Source organism: Podarcis liolepis (assembly GCF_965112155.1).
Source record: "Podarcis liolepis genome assembly, chromosome: 15".
Taxonomy (NCBI): Eukaryota; Metazoa; Chordata; class Lepidosauria; order Squamata; family Lacertidae; genus Podarcis; species Podarcis liolepis.
The window spans coordinates 17,317,137-17,334,368 of NC_139566.1; the positions used below are offsets into that span (position 1 = coordinate 17,317,137).

General features: G+C 49.8%; 1 protein-coding gene across 1 annotated transcript; it reads left to right on the forward strand.

Moving 5' to 3' along the window:
• On the forward strand, positions 1-14,255 carry LOC310694738 (intelectin-1-like). Its single transcript, XM_083478136.1, has 8 exons — positions 1-145; positions 2,057-2,129; positions 3,991-4,146; positions 5,160-5,407; positions 6,522-6,680; positions 7,897-8,017; positions 9,894-9,997; positions 13,810-14,255. Exons 1-8 carry the CDS (start codon positions 38-40, stop codon positions 13,960-13,962), a joined length of 1,122 nt encoding a protein of 373 aa, XP_083334262.1. The 5' UTR covers positions 1-37; the 3' UTR covers positions 13,963-14,255.
• Positions 14,256-17,232: the final 2,977 nt, after the last annotated feature.

A 17,232-nucleotide genomic window follows, 5' to 3' on the forward strand; every position in this document is an offset into this window, starting at 1 on the left:
CTTTGTACAAACAGTTCTGGAGTCTGATAGTTCCTTGATGTTATCCCCCTGGCTGTTGACTTTTGTCAGCAAGCTGCTAATAAAAGGCAGGACAGAGGCGACCTCTGCACATCAGAAGACCAGAACATCGACATCTCCTAACCAGGTGAGCCAGGAACTTTCCTTCAAAGCGTAATAGTGTGATAGAATATGGAGGGAACAAGTCACACTCCCTTTGAACACAGAGAACCCACCACTGTAGAGCAGTAGGATTCAGCGGTTGCTGTGTTGATATCAGTTTTGGACAAACTTGAAGACCCAAAGGGAGACAAGAGGGTTGTGGTGTATCAGTGACTGGTCTCTTTGCATTGCGGCAAATAGCAGCTGCGGGTGGGTGATGTTCCTGGCCGCTGCTGCTGGTGGTAACAAGAATAGCAGTGGTGGTCCTGGTTGGTGGGGTGGAGTGTTACTACTACTAGGTTGGTATCAGTGCTTCCGACTGGTACTGTTCACGATACCCCAACCTTCAAGTGGTGCAAGATCCCATGGGTTACAGGGAATGAGGCACAGCAGAGACTACGGTGTCTTTAGGATATATGGTTTATGTACAACCTGAGCCTACAAGGGAGGGATTCACAGCATCAGCACCACCGAAGGGGCTTGTTTCTCCCATAGCTGCAGCCTGGATTCAAGCAGAAATCAAACATCGTGATCTCGATCTCTCTCCGCCTTTTCCAGCCAGCAACTTTCCCCAGCCTTCTTATCACACATCATAGCCAACTCTCAGCTCTAGTTAGGAGGAGCTGAAGGAGGGTCCCCCCCCCCATTTGCCTCTGGCAAAGGGCCCCCTCTCCTTTCCTGCAGGTTGTCAGATAACGCCACATCTGGCCCCAGGCTAGGATCCGCACCTGTGGGCAGAATATTCAGAGCAGACGTCCTTTGGTCTTGCAGTTATGGCTGTGATCGTGGAAGAGCAGACATACAACGCTGCTCAACTTCAGTCATGGAAAACTTCAGATGGTCTCAAATGCAGGGGCCAGATTACTGATTTGGGTTCCCATTAGATCTTATATAACCCATTGTTTCAAAACAGCGGCACTGGTTGCCCGTTCATTCCCGGACTCAAGTCAAGGTGCTCATGTTAGCACTCAAAGCCCTAAATGACTCAGGCCCCAAATATCTGAAAGACTGTCTCCTTCCCTGCAGACGCTCCAGGAGGTGGTGTGGTTAAGATCAGCAGGGGGGGGGGGTCTTCTTGGTAGTTCCTTCGCCCTCAGATGCTCAGGGGGGCGGGTGGCCCAAGGAGAGAGGGCTTTCTCTGTGGTGGCCCCTAAGTTGTGGAAGTCCCTGCAAAAGCGCATCTGGCAGCTCCATCCTACAGCTTTCGGAGGATGCTGAAGATGCACCGCTTTGCCCTGGCTTTTGACGCTTGAGGGATATATTATTAGGACCCACCTTATTTTTATGGTTGTAAACTGTTTTTTAATTGTTTTTAATATTGTTTTTAATGCTGTAACCCACCATGGGACGTTAGGGTGAAGGGAGGGGAATGGATGGATGGATGGATGGATGGATGGATGGATGGATGGATGAATGAAGGTTAGTGTGGATGGGCCATGGATAGCTCAGTCAGTAGAGCAGGAGACTCTTGATCTCAGGGTTGTGAGTTCAAGGCCCATGGTGGGCAAAAGATTCCTCATTGCAGGGGGTTGGACTAGATGACCCTCGTGGTCCCTTCCAACTCTACAATTCTAAAGCAAGTGATGAATCGTGTTGATTCTGGGGCGCTGGATTAAGAGAGATGAATTGCTCAGTCCTTTGACTAAGACCACTGCTTTTTTTCTGGGGGGATGCATAACCTTAAACATTTTGTGAATCTTTGTACTTTTGTCCATTTATTGTATTTCTTTTTCCCGATTTGAACTATAAAATAGTGATTTTATTGAGTCAAAATGAGAGTACCCCTAAACATTTTTTTTAATTTTTTAGGGGGGGGAGCACTGATTAAGGCCCACCAGTTCCTATGGGTGAGCCACCCCTGTCATTGACTCACCAGCCCTCTCATTTTCACCCACAGAAAGAGCCCACCATGAAGCGATTTACTCTCCTCCTTTTACTCTTGGCTGACCTCCCAAAGGGGGACCTGTGTGGTGAGTATATGCTGGTGCCGGGGGGGGGGGACTGTGCCAGGATGTTGTGCTTTTCTTTTGTCTTTTTTGGGGGGGGCAAGGGGCCTTTCCATACACATTTGGCAAATCTCGGGGCAAACTCTTGGAACCGTTGTGCTGGAAGGGCACCTCCAAAGGACATCTAGCCGAGCCCCCTGCCAATGAAGGAGATGCACACCTGCAGCACCCAGTGATAAGCACCTATCCAGCCTCTGCTTAAAAGCCACTAGTGATTGAAGAGCCTCTCACCTTCCAGACTCTGTGTTCCACGGCTGAACACCTTGTGCCATCAGGAAGTTCTCCCTGCTATTGAGTCAAAATCCTATTTCTCGTAAATCGAAACTCCTGGTTTCAGCCCTCCCCTTTGGAGGAACATAAATCAGATCTGCTCTCTGTGAAGGCCCTTCAGATGTTTGAAGGCGGTGGTTGTATCTTAAGAACATAACAAACATCTCCTGGGTCAGGCGGCCAACCACCCGTCTAGTCCAGCAACCTGTTCTCACAGGGGCCAAACAATTGCCAGTGGGAAGCCCGCAATCAGGATCCGAATGCAAGAGCCCCCTCCCCTCCTGTGGCTTCCAGCAACTGCTAGTAGCCATTGATAGTCTCCTCTTCCTCCTCCTCCATGAATTTGCCCAATCCTCTTTAAAAACCATCCAAGCTGGTGGCCACCACTGCCCCCTGTGGTAGGGAGTTCCATAGTTTAACTACCGGTATGTACTACGTGAAGAAGCCCTTTTGTTTCTCCATCCTGACTCTTCCAATATTCCACTTCATTAGATGTCCCCCGGGTTCTAGTGTCAGGAGAGCGGTGTGTGTGTGTGTGTGTGTGTGTGTGTGTGTGTGTGTGTGTGTGTGTCAGCCTTTGGTCTCTTCTCCAGATTGAACAAAGCTTCTTAAACCTTTTCTCACAGGATTGGCTTCCCAGGCCCTTGACTGCCCCCATTTCCAGTTTGTTCATATCCCTTCCTGACAACCAGAACTGGAAACAGTATTCAGGTGAAATCTGACCAAAGTAGAATGGAGCAGTACCAGTGCTGTTGGGTTGTGTGTTTTTTTAAAGGGTACTCACGGGTACACAGTACTGGCACCTCTTTTTTGTTGTTAAAAAGTGTGGCACTTACTGTAACAACTTCATGGTGAGTAAGGGACTCCTTAAGGGAGTAAAGGGACTCCTGACCGTTAGGTCCAGTCACGGACGACTCTGGGATTGCGGCGTTCACCTTGCTTTATTGGCCGAGGGAGCTGGCGTACAGCTTCCGGGTCACGTGGCCAGCATGACTAAGCCACTTCTGGTGAGCCAGAGCAGCGCATGGAAACGCCATTTACCTTCCCGCCAGAGCGGTACCTATTTATCTACTTGCACTTCGTGCTTTCGAACTGCTAGGTGGGCAGGAGCAGGGACCGAGCAACGGGAGCTTCCTCCTATCGTGGGGATTCAAACTGCCAACCTTCTGACCTATTTTTCCAGGGAAAAAAGTACTGACCATTACTTCTCACATTCTGGACACTATGCTTCTTTTGATACAACCTAGAATTGCACTGGCCCATTTTGCTGCCATACTACACTGCTGGCTCATGTTTTGCTTATCCATTAAAACCCTGGATGCCTTTTCCTAGGTTCTGCTGTCAAGCCAAGTTGTCACCCTTCCTGTATTTTGTCCCTGTGAGTCTGCCTACGTAAGTGCATTGATCTCTGTTGTAATTCATGTTGTTAGTTCTGGCCCAGTTCCCCGTCCTGCCAAGGTCACCCTGGATCCTGCTTCCGTCTTCCAACCTGGGCAACTCCCTTTCCCTATGTCTGGGTAACTCAGCCTGTTCACACCTATTGTCCTGCATGCAGATAGCAGCTGCTGCCTCAGCTCCGCAAAGCAAGATGTCCTCGGTCTGCTGCAGAAGTGGGAAGAGGCGTCATCCTGCAGCACAAGCAACCCACACGGTCTTCACAAGCTTCCAAGGAGCTGCAAAGAAATCAAGAGCTCCTCACCAGGGTGCACAGGTGAGGAAATAAGCAGCTGTTCCGTGGGCTACAACTCCCAGCATCCCTAGCTAACAAAGACCTGTGGTCAGGGATGATGGGAATTGTAGTCCGTAAACAGACCCAAGTTTGGGAAACACTGATCTAAAGGTAGCCAAGTCTTCTTAAGACCCCCCAATTGCTTGATCCTGTATTGATCCAGAAGGAGTTAAGACAGTTATGATTAAATGGGTGCAAGATTTTGGTCACAATATTGAATTAGAGATGTGGACAAAAACAATTAAATTCACTGCATGTACGGCATTAAAAGAAAATTTAATGAAGATGATGTATAGGTGGTATTTGACGCCGACTAGCTAAAATGTATAGAATTTAAGATAAGGTATGTTGGAAATGTAAGGAGAAGGAAGGGAATTTATTTCATATGTGGTGGATGTGTCCTAAGATTAAAGCCTACTGGGGTATGATATATAATGAACTGAAAAAGATTTTCAAAAATACCTTTAGTAAAAAACCAGAGGCTTTCTTATTAGGGATAATAGGTGAAGAAATTCCCAAAAAAGACATAAATATATTTATGTATGCTACCACAGCAGCAACATTGGAAGAATGGCAGACAAAGATGACTGAATAGGTTAAGCTGGCGAGACTGACGGGGAACCAGTGCAACTGTTTGAAAAGGACTGGAATAAATTTGTACAATATATGAAGGAACATTGCAAACATTTGAAAACATTTGCAGGATTGATTTAAAATATTTTGTAAGGTTATGATTTGATACCTGTTTATAAATATTAGAAGTAAGTCTTTTAAGTATGGAGATAAGGTAAATAGGGTGATGATTTAGAAATGCGAAGATAAAACTGATTACACATAGAAGTCAGGGAGGGGGAGGAAGTCAAAGCTCAATTTGAGCAAAGATATATGTGATGAAGAAATTTTATTTGGTTGTTATAAAGGAAAAAAGAAAATTTAATAAACATTATATTAAGGGGCGGGGGAAAGGTCCTGTCTTGATCCTGTCTTTTGAGCAGATGGGTTGTATTTCCTGGCCACGGAAGACGGAGAGATCTACCAGACCTTCTGTGACATGACCACCAACGGAGGAGGCTGGACTCTGGTGGCGAGCGTCCACGAAAACAACATGTATGGGAAATGCACCGTGGGGGACCGCTGGTCCAGCCAGCAAGGCAGTAATGCCAACTACGCTACAGGAGATGGAAACTGGTCCAACAACTCCACCTTTGGGTCAGCTATAGCCTCAACCAGTGATGACTACAAGGTGAGACTGCCTTTGTAGTGGCGCAATAGGTGAATGATACCCTTTGTCGGCCTATTCAGAAGTCCACTGCTACTGAGTTCAGCAGAGCTCAGCCCCAGCAGTAATGTAAAACATGCGAAAGGTTAAAATAACAAGAGATGGAAACAAATTAAAATCCGCGTCAACTTTCTAAACATCTGGGGAGGGTTGTCTAAACTGGAGGCTCCGAGGAAAGGTACAGTGACAGCACTGGCTGATATCAAGTGGCAGGGAGTTCCAAAGTTTCACCATATTAAATGACTGAGTTCTTACAAATGTGGGTCTTATGTGGCACATGTGTGAGGATGGCAATTCTGCCAATTGAAGGTACATCGGAAATGTTTCAAAGACATCCCCCTAAAAGGCAAAAACAGGGACAAAAATAGACTGCCTGTACAGGCCACAAATATACCATATTTTTCGCTCTATAGGATGCACCGGACCATAGAACACACCTTGTTTTAGAGGGGGAGAACAAGAAAAAAATTTCTCCCCCTCTCTGCTCAGCACCCCTTCAGCGAAGTGGCAAGAGAAATGGAGCCCCTTCCATTTCTCCTCCCACTTGGCTGAAGGGGCGCTGCGCAGCTCTCCCTCTCTGCTGAAGCCAGGAGAGTCTTGCTCTCCTGGCTTCAGCGAAAGGAACCTGAAGCCTGCAGAGCACAGCGGGAACTCGCGCTGCGCTCCGAAGTCTTCAGGTGGCTATCCCTGAAGCCTGGAGAGCAAGAGGGGTCGGTGCGCACCGACCCCTCTTGCTCTCCAGGCTTCAGCGAAAGCAACGCAAAGCCTCCGGAGTGCGGAGGGAGCGCTCCCTCTGCGCTTCGGAGGCTTCGCATTGCTATCGCTGAAGCCAAGGAGCCTGCATTCGCTCTATAGGACACACACACATTTCCCCTTAATATTTGGAGGGGGAAAAGTGCATCCTATAGAGCGAAAAATACGGTAATCAGTGGAACTTGCAAGGGGGGGAAATACAGAGGAAAAGGCTCTTTCTTGACAGTGTCTCCTGTTACTGTAAAAGACACACACACACACACACACCAATTTAAAAACCAAACCCTCCTCCCCCTCTCACACCCCTGATTCTCTTTCTTTCCAGAATCCTGGCTATTATGACCTTGAAGCAGCAGACATGGCCATATGGCACGTCCCCAACAACACCCCCATGAAGAAATGGCGCGAGTCTTCGCTCCTGAGATACCGCACCGAAACCGGGTTCTTGTCTGAGCTTGGGGGGAACCTTCTCAGGCTCTACCAGGTAAGCAAGTCATGACTCAGGATTTCTGCCGGCTGACTCGGCAGTTGGGATTTGGGTGGTTGAGCGGGGCAGGAGACCTCCCCCCCCTTTTTTTTAGTAATCGGGACCCAGGAAGCTCCCTCAAAACCATCTACACTGACAGACAGCAATGGCTCTCCAGGATTTTAGACAGGAGTGTCCCTCTAACCTCACCTGGGGAGGCCACCAGCAGGGATTGAACCTGGGACCTTCTGCTTTCAAGGCAGACTCTCTGCCACTGAGCTACAAGGGCCCTTCCCCAGGCCTCCAGGTTTCCCTAGGAAAGCCCTGCTGTGGCGGAGACCCCAGATCAGGGCCCCATCTGAGCCTGGGGCCTCCAGCAAGCCCACAAGCAGGGCAGGAAGGCACCCCCTGGTCACATACTGGGGTCTCACGGACCCTCCAAGTGCCCCCATTTTCAAGGGACAGCCCCAGATTTACAGAAGCCATCCCAGTTTCTGATTTGGTCCTGGAATGTTCTCGCTTTTACTTAGGTAAAGGTAAAGGGACCCCTGACCATTAGGTCCAGTCGTGACCGACTCTGGGGTTGTGGCGCTCATCTCGCTTTATTGGCCAAGGGAGCCGGCGAACAGCTTCCAGGTCATGTGGCCAGCATGACTAAGCCGCTTCTGGCGAACCAGAGCAGTGCACGGAAACGCCGTTTACCTTCCCACCGGAGCGGTACCTATTTCTCTACTTGCACTTTGACGTGCTTTTGAACTGCTAGGTTGGCAGGAGCAGGGAGCAACAGGAGCTCACCCCATTGCAGGGATTTGAACCGCCGACCTTCTGATCGGCAAGTCCTAGGCTCTGTGGTTTAACCCACAGCGCCACCTGCGTCCCATCGCTTTTGCTTAGGACGTCCCTGTTTTCATCAGAGAAACATTGGAGGATATGGAATAGGGTGTCCCTAATTTCATCCAAGTCTGGGATGAGGCTGGGTGGGAGATTTGGGGGGTCTCTCTGAGGCAGAGGAGACAGAAAAAGTGGGAGCAGCTCCACCCTAGAAGGGGCCCAATTCACCCGCTGTCTTTTTGTACTGGGGCTCCCGTCCCTTTGGCCTGTGTCACGTTCCTGTGCTGAGAGTAATTAGATGTTCTGGATCTCCTTTCCTCCCTTATGGATCTTTTCTGGCTGAGCATGAGGAACGCCACAAGCCCAAAGCAAGCCTCAGATCCCTTCCTGCTTCTCTTTTCAGAAATACCCCGTGACCTATGGGATTGGCACCTGCCAGACCAACAACGGCCCAGCCGTCCCCGTCACCTACGATGCAGGGAGTGCCCAGAATACCTCGGACTACTATTCTCCAAACGGGCGAAGTAAGTCTTGCTTCCTTTGACCGGACTATGGCTGAGCATAAATAAGAAATGGGGGGGGGGGCAGATGAGGGCTCTGGTGAGGTCTCTCCTCGACCTGCTGCTCAACTCACTCAGGTACCTAACTTGACTGCCTGCCTAACTATTTGCCAAGATGCTTTGTTGCAAGGCCTGAGACACATTTATTGAAAAACTGGGTTTACTGAAGAACCGGGTTCCCTCGCATTCTCACCTTACCTGGCTTATTTTTAAAAAAATACTGTATTTTTCGCTCTATAGGACACACTTTTTCCCCTCCAAAAATGAAGGGGAAATGTGTGTGCGTCCTATGGAGTGAATGCAGGCTGCGCACCCCGGGCTTCAGGCAGCTATCCGCAAGCCTTCGGAGCCCGGTGGGAGTTCCACGGCTAAAAACGAAGCCAAGACAGCGAGCGGAATCCATCCCGCTCGCTGTCTTGGCTTCTGCCAAAGCCGCGCGCAGCCTCTCCCGGATGGAGAGGTTGCGTGCGGCTAAAGAGGAAGCCAAGACAGCCAGCAGGATGGATCCCGCTTGCTGTCTTGGCTTCTTTGCTCTTTGGGGCTGGGGGGGGGGAAATAATAATTCCCCCCTTTATTTTCCCCCTCCCTAAAATCTAGGTGCATCCTATGGTCCGGTGCACCCTATAGAGCGAAAAATACGGTAAATAACAAATTATGTATCTCTGCAACAAGGGTTTAGGATGCGGCAGTGCAACTGAGGCTCAAGTTACGCAGTTATGTGTGGCACGGAGAAAGCAAATAGAGAAGTTTTTGTCCCTCTCTTGTTTAACACTAGAACTCATGCACATCCCATGAAGCTGAATGTTGGAAGATTCAGGACAGACCAAAAAACGAGGGCTTCTTCAGGAAGTGCATAGATAAATTATTATGGAACTTGTTCCAACTTGGATGGCTTTAAAAGAGGATTAGACAAATTCATTGGGGGGTATTGGTTTGTGGTTTTGTTGTTGTTTCTATCATGTGTTTTGTGCTTTCATATTGTATTTTTATGTCGTGAACCACTCTGAGTTCTGCTGATGAAGGGCGGTACACAGATTTTAATAGTAGTAATACTAGATGGCTATCCTCTGTCTCCATGCTCAGAGGCAGTAATGCTTCCAAAAAGCAGTTCTTGGAAACCACAGGAGGAGAGAGGGGCTGTCCTGCTCTGGTCCTGCTTTCGGACTTCCCAGAAGGGGCATCTGGTTGGGCCCTGTGAGAACAGGATGCTGCGCCATAGCTGTCAACTGTCCCTTATTTGGCGGGAAACTCCCTTATCCCAGCGCCGTGTCCCGCTGCTGTCCCTTATTGATGATGTCCCTTAAATTTCCCGGGTTTCAAAGGAAGCAGCTCATCTCCCTCCCTCCCTGCTGGCCAGGGAAGAGGGGGACGCCAAGTGTGTTGCTTGGCTGCGTTGCTCACCCAATAAGGAGTCTAAGAACAACTGGGGGGTGGAGCTTGCATACCTTGTGCCGATCAAATCAGCCGCGTTGCCTGGGGACTCGCCTTTGTTCAGCCCTTCCCAGCGGAGAGGTGACGGTGGTTTTCCTTGCTGCATCCCCTTTGCCGGGTTGCTGCGAGGGGAACCACCGCTTCAGGCTTCGTTTGGCTGCTGGCTGGGCTTTCTGCCTTTGGCTCGGAGGGGCTCAGAAGCTGAACATACCTGTGCCCGGAAAATCCCTTATTTTGGCTGCTGTTCCCTTATTTTCAAATCTGTAAGTTGACAACTATGTGCTGGGCTAGGTGGGCTCCTGGCTTGATCCAGCTGGCTTTTCTGATGTCGTTGCACCCAGCTGCTGGCCAAGGTTTCCCACCAGAGGGACTAAAGACACTTCTGCTATTTCTCCTTTCTTTTTCTCAGCTGAATTTGTCGCTGGCTTTGTGCAGTTCCGAGTATTTAATCACGAGAAAGCCGCCATGGCTCTGTGCCCTGGTGTTAAAGTCACGGGATGCAACACAGAACACGTGAGTCTCCTCACCAGCCTTGAATCCACAGCGAGACGCCCTCTTGTCTCTTCTTGGCTTCTGCTAGTTTCCGCTCCCAACAGCCACTTTTAAAGGATTTGAGTAGTCTCTGCATGTCCTCCACTTTTAACTTAGGATACTGAGAGTTTGCTGTATCCCCTGAAGTTCCTTTTGCCAGCTAAGGCCCTCCTCTTCCACAAAACCCTCAACTCTTGCTTGCCTTCTGTTATAAAACTGCTCCTTTTCCCTTATGGGGTACCCAAGAGTCCATATAGAGTCCTTATGTAGGTTCTCTATCGCAGTGTTTCCCAACCACTGTTCCGCGGCACACTAGTGTGCCGCGAGATGTTGCCTGGTGTGCCGCGGGAAAAATTAAAAAATTCGAAAGATTTTTTTTTTAAAAAAGTCAAATTTTCGATTGGGGCGCCGTCACTAGATGACCCCTGGGGTTCCCTCCCTCCCTCCCGCTCTGTGCCTCCCTCCTCCTCCTCCTCCTCCGGGGAGGCCCTTCCTGGCTCTCGGCCAAGGCTTGGCGGCTGCCACTCACTCACTCGCTCGCCCACCCGTCCCTCCATCCCTGCACCCGGCCTCTCCCCCTCCGTCCCCGGCGCGGGGGCTGCCGGGATCCGTAGTCCCCTCGCCCTTGGGCCCCGCGCCCGCGCGGGGTGCACAAACTACGTTTCCCAGCGTGGCCTGGCGGGCCGGGCGTTTTGTTTGAAGCGCTCTTCTCCCGGCCATGGAATGAGCGCAGCGGCGGCGGCCGGGCGGGCAGGGGCTCTTCCGCGCAGACCCCGCGCAGCCTGCCTGCGCCCCCGCGGAGATCGGGCGGCAGGATGGAGCCCGGGGATCCCCGCGGAGGCGGAGTGGCGGCTGCCCCCCAGGTAGGGCTGCGTCGGGGGGGTTTATTTTTGCAATGCTGCATCCGCGCCGGAGGGGACGCATCGGACCGCGGGGAGACCCCTTGGCGGGCGTGCAAGGCAATGCATGCATGCAGGCGTTGCATGGAGTGCAGTGCAGTGCAATGGCAACGCGGCGCCCTGCATGCATGCATGCAACTTCCACCGGCGCTCCGGACTTGGCAGGTGAGGGGGGTCCCCAGTGGGCGGCAGAGAGAGCCGGGAGGGCGAAGGGGAACTTCAGCGTCGTTGCGCCGGGTGTTGGAAGCGGAGGCTGGCGGGGCCCCCTCACCTGCAAAACCTGGTCGCCTCTCATATATTTCGTGCATTGCATTCATCGCCCGCTTTCTCCTCCAAGGAGCTCCCGGGGGCGCGCGTGGTTCTCCCCGTGTTATCCTCGCAACAACAGCCCTGCGAGGTGGGTCAGGCGAGTGGCCCAAGGGAGCACCCAGGGATTGTCCTGGCCAGGTGGGGTGATTTGAACCCTGCTCTCTGCCCGGTCTTCGTCCTCATTTAGCCCCCACATGTGCATGACTGTGCATGACTAAGGTTTTCCCCCCTCGTCTTGGCTATGGTGTGAGTCTGTGCTGTTAAATAATGGGGTTCTGCCTTCAGAGAAGATGAGCCAGCCCTCAAGGAGGTGATTATGTAATTTGCTAGCAATTCATGTCCCTCCCGGCGTGACGCTGCGCGCTGACGTCACGGGGCTGTAATGGTGGTGTGCCTCGAGATTTTTTTCATGAAACAAGTGTGCCTTTGCCCAAAAAAGGTTGGGAAACACTGCTCTATCGGTAGGAGAAAATAACAGAGGCCAACCAGAGAATATTGAGAAGCAAAGCAGCTAGTAAGCTTGATCTTTATTGATCTGTTGCAACAGGGTGCCCCCCCCACAGGAGGGAGGAGGAACCCAGAACAATGATGTGCAAGCCCTTATACAGTGGTACCTCAGGTTACATACGCTTCAGGTTACAGACTCCGATAACCCAGAAATAGTGCTTCAGGTTAAGAACTTTGCTTCAGGATAAGAACAGAAATCATGCTCTGGCGGCGTGGTGGCAGCGGGATGCCCCATTAGCTAAAGTGGTGCTTCAGGTTAAGAACAGTTTCAGGTTAAGAACGGACCTCCGGAACGAATTAAGTACTTAACCCGAGGTACCACTGTATAGACTTTTGAAATTGCCACCCTGTAGATCAAGACACGGGTGACGCTGTGGTCTAAACCACTGAGCCTAGGGCTTGCAGATCGGAAGGTTGGCGGTTTGAATCCCCACGACGGGGGTCCCAGCTCCTGCCAACCTAGCAGTTCAAAAGCACGTCAAAGTGCAAGTAGATAAATAGATAAATGTTGCATTCCAAAAGCAAGGAAGGATTGGACTCTGATTAATAAAACACACACGAGACTTGCCCAGCAAGACTCTGGGAGGAAGTGCCAATAATAATTTGTGCACCCCTTGGCCCAGGTCGTTTTATTCACAAAAGAACTTTTTACACAGTGTTCGTAAGAACCAATCAGATTTCCTCTGAGCATTTAAAAAACCCCACGTGGGACAAAGTCAGATCAGAAGAAATCATTTTAACTACAAAGAAACTATTTCCTACTTGAGCATGCATATGTGGCTAAGCTAAATAAACAGGAACCAAAGGAGGAATGCATTTAGTACCCCCCGGAGGTCATAAACCCATAGGAAAGAAAGACGCATTTACCATCTCCATGTAAACTCTGTTCCTGGCTCTTAAGATCTATCTAAAGATTAACAAAACTAACAAAAGCTACATCAAAGCTACCTTCTACCTTTATGGCTCAGGATGCCTGGTGAACAACTGGCCTGTGTTTAGAATGCTTTTACTTGCCTGTCAGGCGTAGAGAAAGAAAATGGCAGAGGTGCAGAGGCTTGTGGGATTCGATCAGAAATTACTGTCAATGACTCAAACCCAGTCAAGCAATGCTTTCATTGCGACACAATGGCTTGTTCCATTTTTCATAATTCCTCATAGCAATCCCACCTGACCCCCACATACTGCTCCGGCGGGAAGGTAAACAGTGTTTCCGTGCACTGCTCTGGTTCGCCAGAAGCAGCTTAGTCATGCTGGCCACATGACCTGGAAGCTGTCTGCAGACAAACGCTGGCTCCCTCGGCCAGTAAAGCCAGATGAGCGCTGCAACCCCAGAGTTGTTCGCGACTGGACTTAACGGTTGGGGTCCTTTACCTTTTAGATCAAGACCACCCCACAATACATCATACATACATCACAGAAGGGACAGTCTACAGCAGAATCCTGCCTGGCAGAAAACTTGTTAATGGGTTTACCTGGACAGCTTGGCCATTCTTTTGTGATGATATATACTTACAGTAATTCCTGAGTCCAGGTCACAGGCTCACCCTATTCATACCCTTAAGGAAGGATTTGTGAGCACAGAGACAATGGCGAGGCTTTTCCCATTTCCATCCAAACTGCGGAGGAATATTTGAGGTCACTGAAAGAGTCAAAATGGCTTTCAGACATGTGGTTTATATATTTATGTATGTGTTTGCCTGGTATATTTATGAACATTTATTTTATATCTTAGACCTTATAATTCTCACAACACCTTCCTTGTTATAAACAAACTGGGGGTGACCAAAGACTGGGCAGTGCCACCACCTTGGGTGGTTTCTGCTGTTGCAAAAACTATCCCCTTGCTGGCTGGCTGACAGTGGCCTGATCACACTCTGATCCCTAAGTCCATCTCTCAGCAGAGTTCACAAGACTAGGTGTATTTTGTATGCGCCCCCTGAGTTTCTTTTTCTCCTTTGATGCTGAGCTCTGCAATCCATCAAGCGCATTTCAAACTGCGATCCCATCCTCTCCGTAGGGCTTGCGTCCCCTCCTAATTTGTCCCCACTCTCTGCTCTTGTTCTTTCTTCCCTTTCCTAGCATTGCATTGGGGGAGGAGGTTTCTTCCCAGAAGCCAGCCCTCGGCAGTGCGGCGACTTTGCCAGCTTCGACTGGAATGGCTACGGGACTCACCAAGGCTGGAGCGCTTCCAAAGAGATAACGGAGTCTTCCGTGCTGATCTTTTACCACTGATTCCAGCAGAGGCCGGTGCTGCAGAAACAGATGCGTCAGAGCCACAACTCTGAAGACGAGAAACTTCTATTTGGGGGGTGCAGCGGGGTTGGGGAACCTGGAGCCTTCTGGGGGCTGTTGACCAGCATGGCCAGTGATCAGGAATGCTGGGAGCTGCTGCAGTCCAACAACAGCCCCCCCTTAAAATAATGTTTATTCATTTTCCATAAAAAAACCAACCAATTATTAACAAATCAAATTCCCAACCTTGAATACAGAAACCTCAAAGGCAATAAAATTGTAAAAGCACTGCACTGAGATAGTCCCTGTGGGGTTTGTTCTCTGTGTGACCTAAGGAGATGCATTCCTTTGGAGAGGGCTTCCGGGTGAACATCGCCCTAACCTAAGAACATAAGAACAGCTTGGCTGCTGGATCATGGGTGGCCCATCTAGTCCAGCCTCCTGTTCTCACAGTGGCCAAGCATCAATGGGAAACCCACAGGCAATTCTCTTTTAAAGCCATCAAGGTGGCGAGCACCCCTGCCTCCTGTGGGAGGGAGTTCCATAGTTCAACGTTGTGCTGTGTGAAGGACTTCCTTTTCTCTGCCCTGAATCTTCCAGCACTCAGCTGCATTGGATGTCCACGAGTTCTAGTGTTACAAGAGAGGGAGAGAAACTTTTATCCATCCACTGTCTCCACGCCATGAATAACTTTAGACACTTCTATCGCATTGCTTCTTACTTACTTTTTTTCCTCTAAACTAAAAAGTGCCACACGCTTTTCTTCATATCAACCCCTGGATATCCACACAGGAATTTTATATGCTGATCCCAGCTAGACTTAGTGAAGGGTGTAAGAATCACATCATCATCATCATCATTATTAATGTTGCACTTCTGACACCAGTGTTGCACGTAGCCCAAACTCTGAGTAGCCAGACTCCAGGTGTGCCTGCATTCACCCAAGGTCCAGTTTCCTTAGAATGAAACCAAATAGAGACCATGGTATCTTTGGGATATATAGTTTTATTTACAGTACACATATACAGTATATAACCTGCTCTCAGCGTTAACACCTCAACAGATCTTTCTTCCATGTTAGGTTCCAGGGAAGCCCCAAGCCACAGCTTGGGGTCCAGGAGAGAGCAAGATAATATCTCTGTCTCTTCATATTCCAGCATCAACCCAACTCACACACAATTCCCCACTTTGTCCTATTGGTCTCCATATCAGGGTGAGGGTGGCATCCAGCCAGGTGGAGTGGGAAAAGCCCACTCATTTGTCTCTGAAATATACTCAGAGTCGCAAAGTGATTTCATGCTCTTTATTCAGCTCATAGTGGTGAGGAGGAATGAATCAAAGTCCCCTCACAGTATCTGCTTTATATACATTATTTACACAATGGGCTGCACATGATTGGCTAATTCCGGAATTCTACTGTAAGCCAATCAGGTTGTGGATTCACTTCTATCTGGAGCAGGATTGGGTGGTTCCTGCCAACCAATCATACTGCTGCATTGTTCTAGGACCAATCAGACTGCTGCATTCTGAATCCTATTGTTCTAGGACCAATCAGACTGCTTCAGTTTGGATCCTATTCAACTCAGTACATAACAGTCTCTATGGCAACAGAGCTCACTTGGTTAAGATGCAAATGACAAGTACTGTACTTAACTTTCCTGACAAAGATACTCATAGACAGAGGATCACAGAGGCCCAGGGTATCATTCAGACTGACCCCCCTCACTCTAGCTAAATGAGGGGTGTGTATTTGGGTTAAATGTGGGTCTGGAATGGTGGGAGGTGACTGGCCCCCACTGGCAGCAGCTCTCCAGAGTTTCAGGCAGGGAGTCTCTCGCAGCCCTACCTGGCAATGTCAGAATTTGAACCTGGTGCCTTCTGCAATGCAATGGGGAAGCGCCACCACTGAGCTATGGCTCTTCCCCTAAACTTGGGAGATATGAGTTCCCTACTGTATTTAAAAGGACGGGATAGGTTCTCACTAGAAACATTGCTTAAAGGGGAACCGCCTGGGAGAAGCTTAAGCTTCTCAAAGTGGAATGAAAGTGGAAGAGAGATGTTTCAGCCAGCTGCCAGACAGAATGGCAGGAGCCTCAAAGTTCCGAAGAAGCGTCAAGACGCAGGAGGCGCAGGATTGGCCCAGGGCACAAGTGGGTGGGTTGTCAGGGTAACAGTGACCCACCCTCCTTTGTGACATCTTATTTTTCTGCTCAGGGTGGGAGTTAGAAGCGAGGTAGTTAGTATGGGAGAGAATAGAAGAGGCTCTTGGTTTTGATGTTCTCATATATATATATATATATATATATATATATATATATATATATATATAATATTTATACATTTGCTTGCTTTTAAAATGCCCTGTTCTTCATTTCCAACGTGCTAAGAAAGATATTCTGCATCTCTCAAGGTGCCTCCAGGCCAGGGGTCTGCAACCCGCGGCTCCGGAGCCGCATGTGGCTCTTTTACACCTTTGCCGCGGCTCCGGGGCGGATACTAGCGTGGGGAGGAAGCGCATTGTGCGCCCCGACACTCCCCACTGTGGCGGGCGCTGTACTGGCTGTGACGTCGCATGGGGGCGGTGTGTGCGTTAGTCACGGACCGTCCCGACGTCACCTTCCCGGTTTTGCAGCTCCCAGTTGTTGTTTTTCTTCAGAAACGGGTCCAAGTGGCTCTTTTTGTCTTAAAGGTTGCAGACCCCTGCTCCAGGCTAATGCATCAATCAACACCCTCACCTGCCACCAAGATCTGTTCCCCTGCCCTTGCACTTTTAAGAGCATAAGGTGAGCCTGTTGGGTCAGGCTAAGTGGCCCACCTTGACCAGCATCCTGTTTTCACAGAGGCCAACCAGGTGCCTTATTGAGAAACCCTAATCCTCTTTTAGTGACACGGGTGGTGCTGTGGGTTAAACCACAGAGCCTAGGACTTGCTGATCAGAAGGTCGGTGGTTCGAATGCCCAGACGGGGTGAGCTCTTGTTGCTCGGTCCCACCTCCTGCCAACCTAGCAGTTTGAAAGCACGTCAAAGTGCAAGTAGATAAATAGGTACCACTCCGGCGGGAAGGTAAACAGCGTTTCCATGCGCTGCTCTGGTTCGCCAGAAGCAGCTTAGTCATGCTGGCCACATGACCCGGAAGCTGTACGCCGGCTCCCTCGGCCAATAAAGCGAGTTGAGCGCCACAACCCCAGAGTCGGCCACGACTGGACCTAATGGTCAGGGGTCCCTTTACCTTTTAATCCTCTTTTAAAGCCAGGTTGGTGGCTATCACTG

What these genes read in the sequence shown, in the direction of transcription:
- LOC310694738 (XM_083478136.1), top strand. Translation starts at nt 38, where the DNA reads ATGTTATCCCCCTGGCTGTTGACTTTTGTCAGCAAGCTGCTAATAAAA. An exon ending in CAACCAGTGATGACTACAAG is followed by an intron (nt 5,408 to 6,521) that starts GTGAGACTGCCT and finishes CTTTCTTTCCAG; the next exon opens with AATCCTGGCTATTATGACCT. An exon ending in CTATTCTCCAAACGGGCGAA is followed by an intron (nt 8,018 to 9,893) that starts GTAAGTCTTGCT and finishes TCTTTTTCTCAG; the next exon opens with CTGAATTTGTCGCTGGCTTT.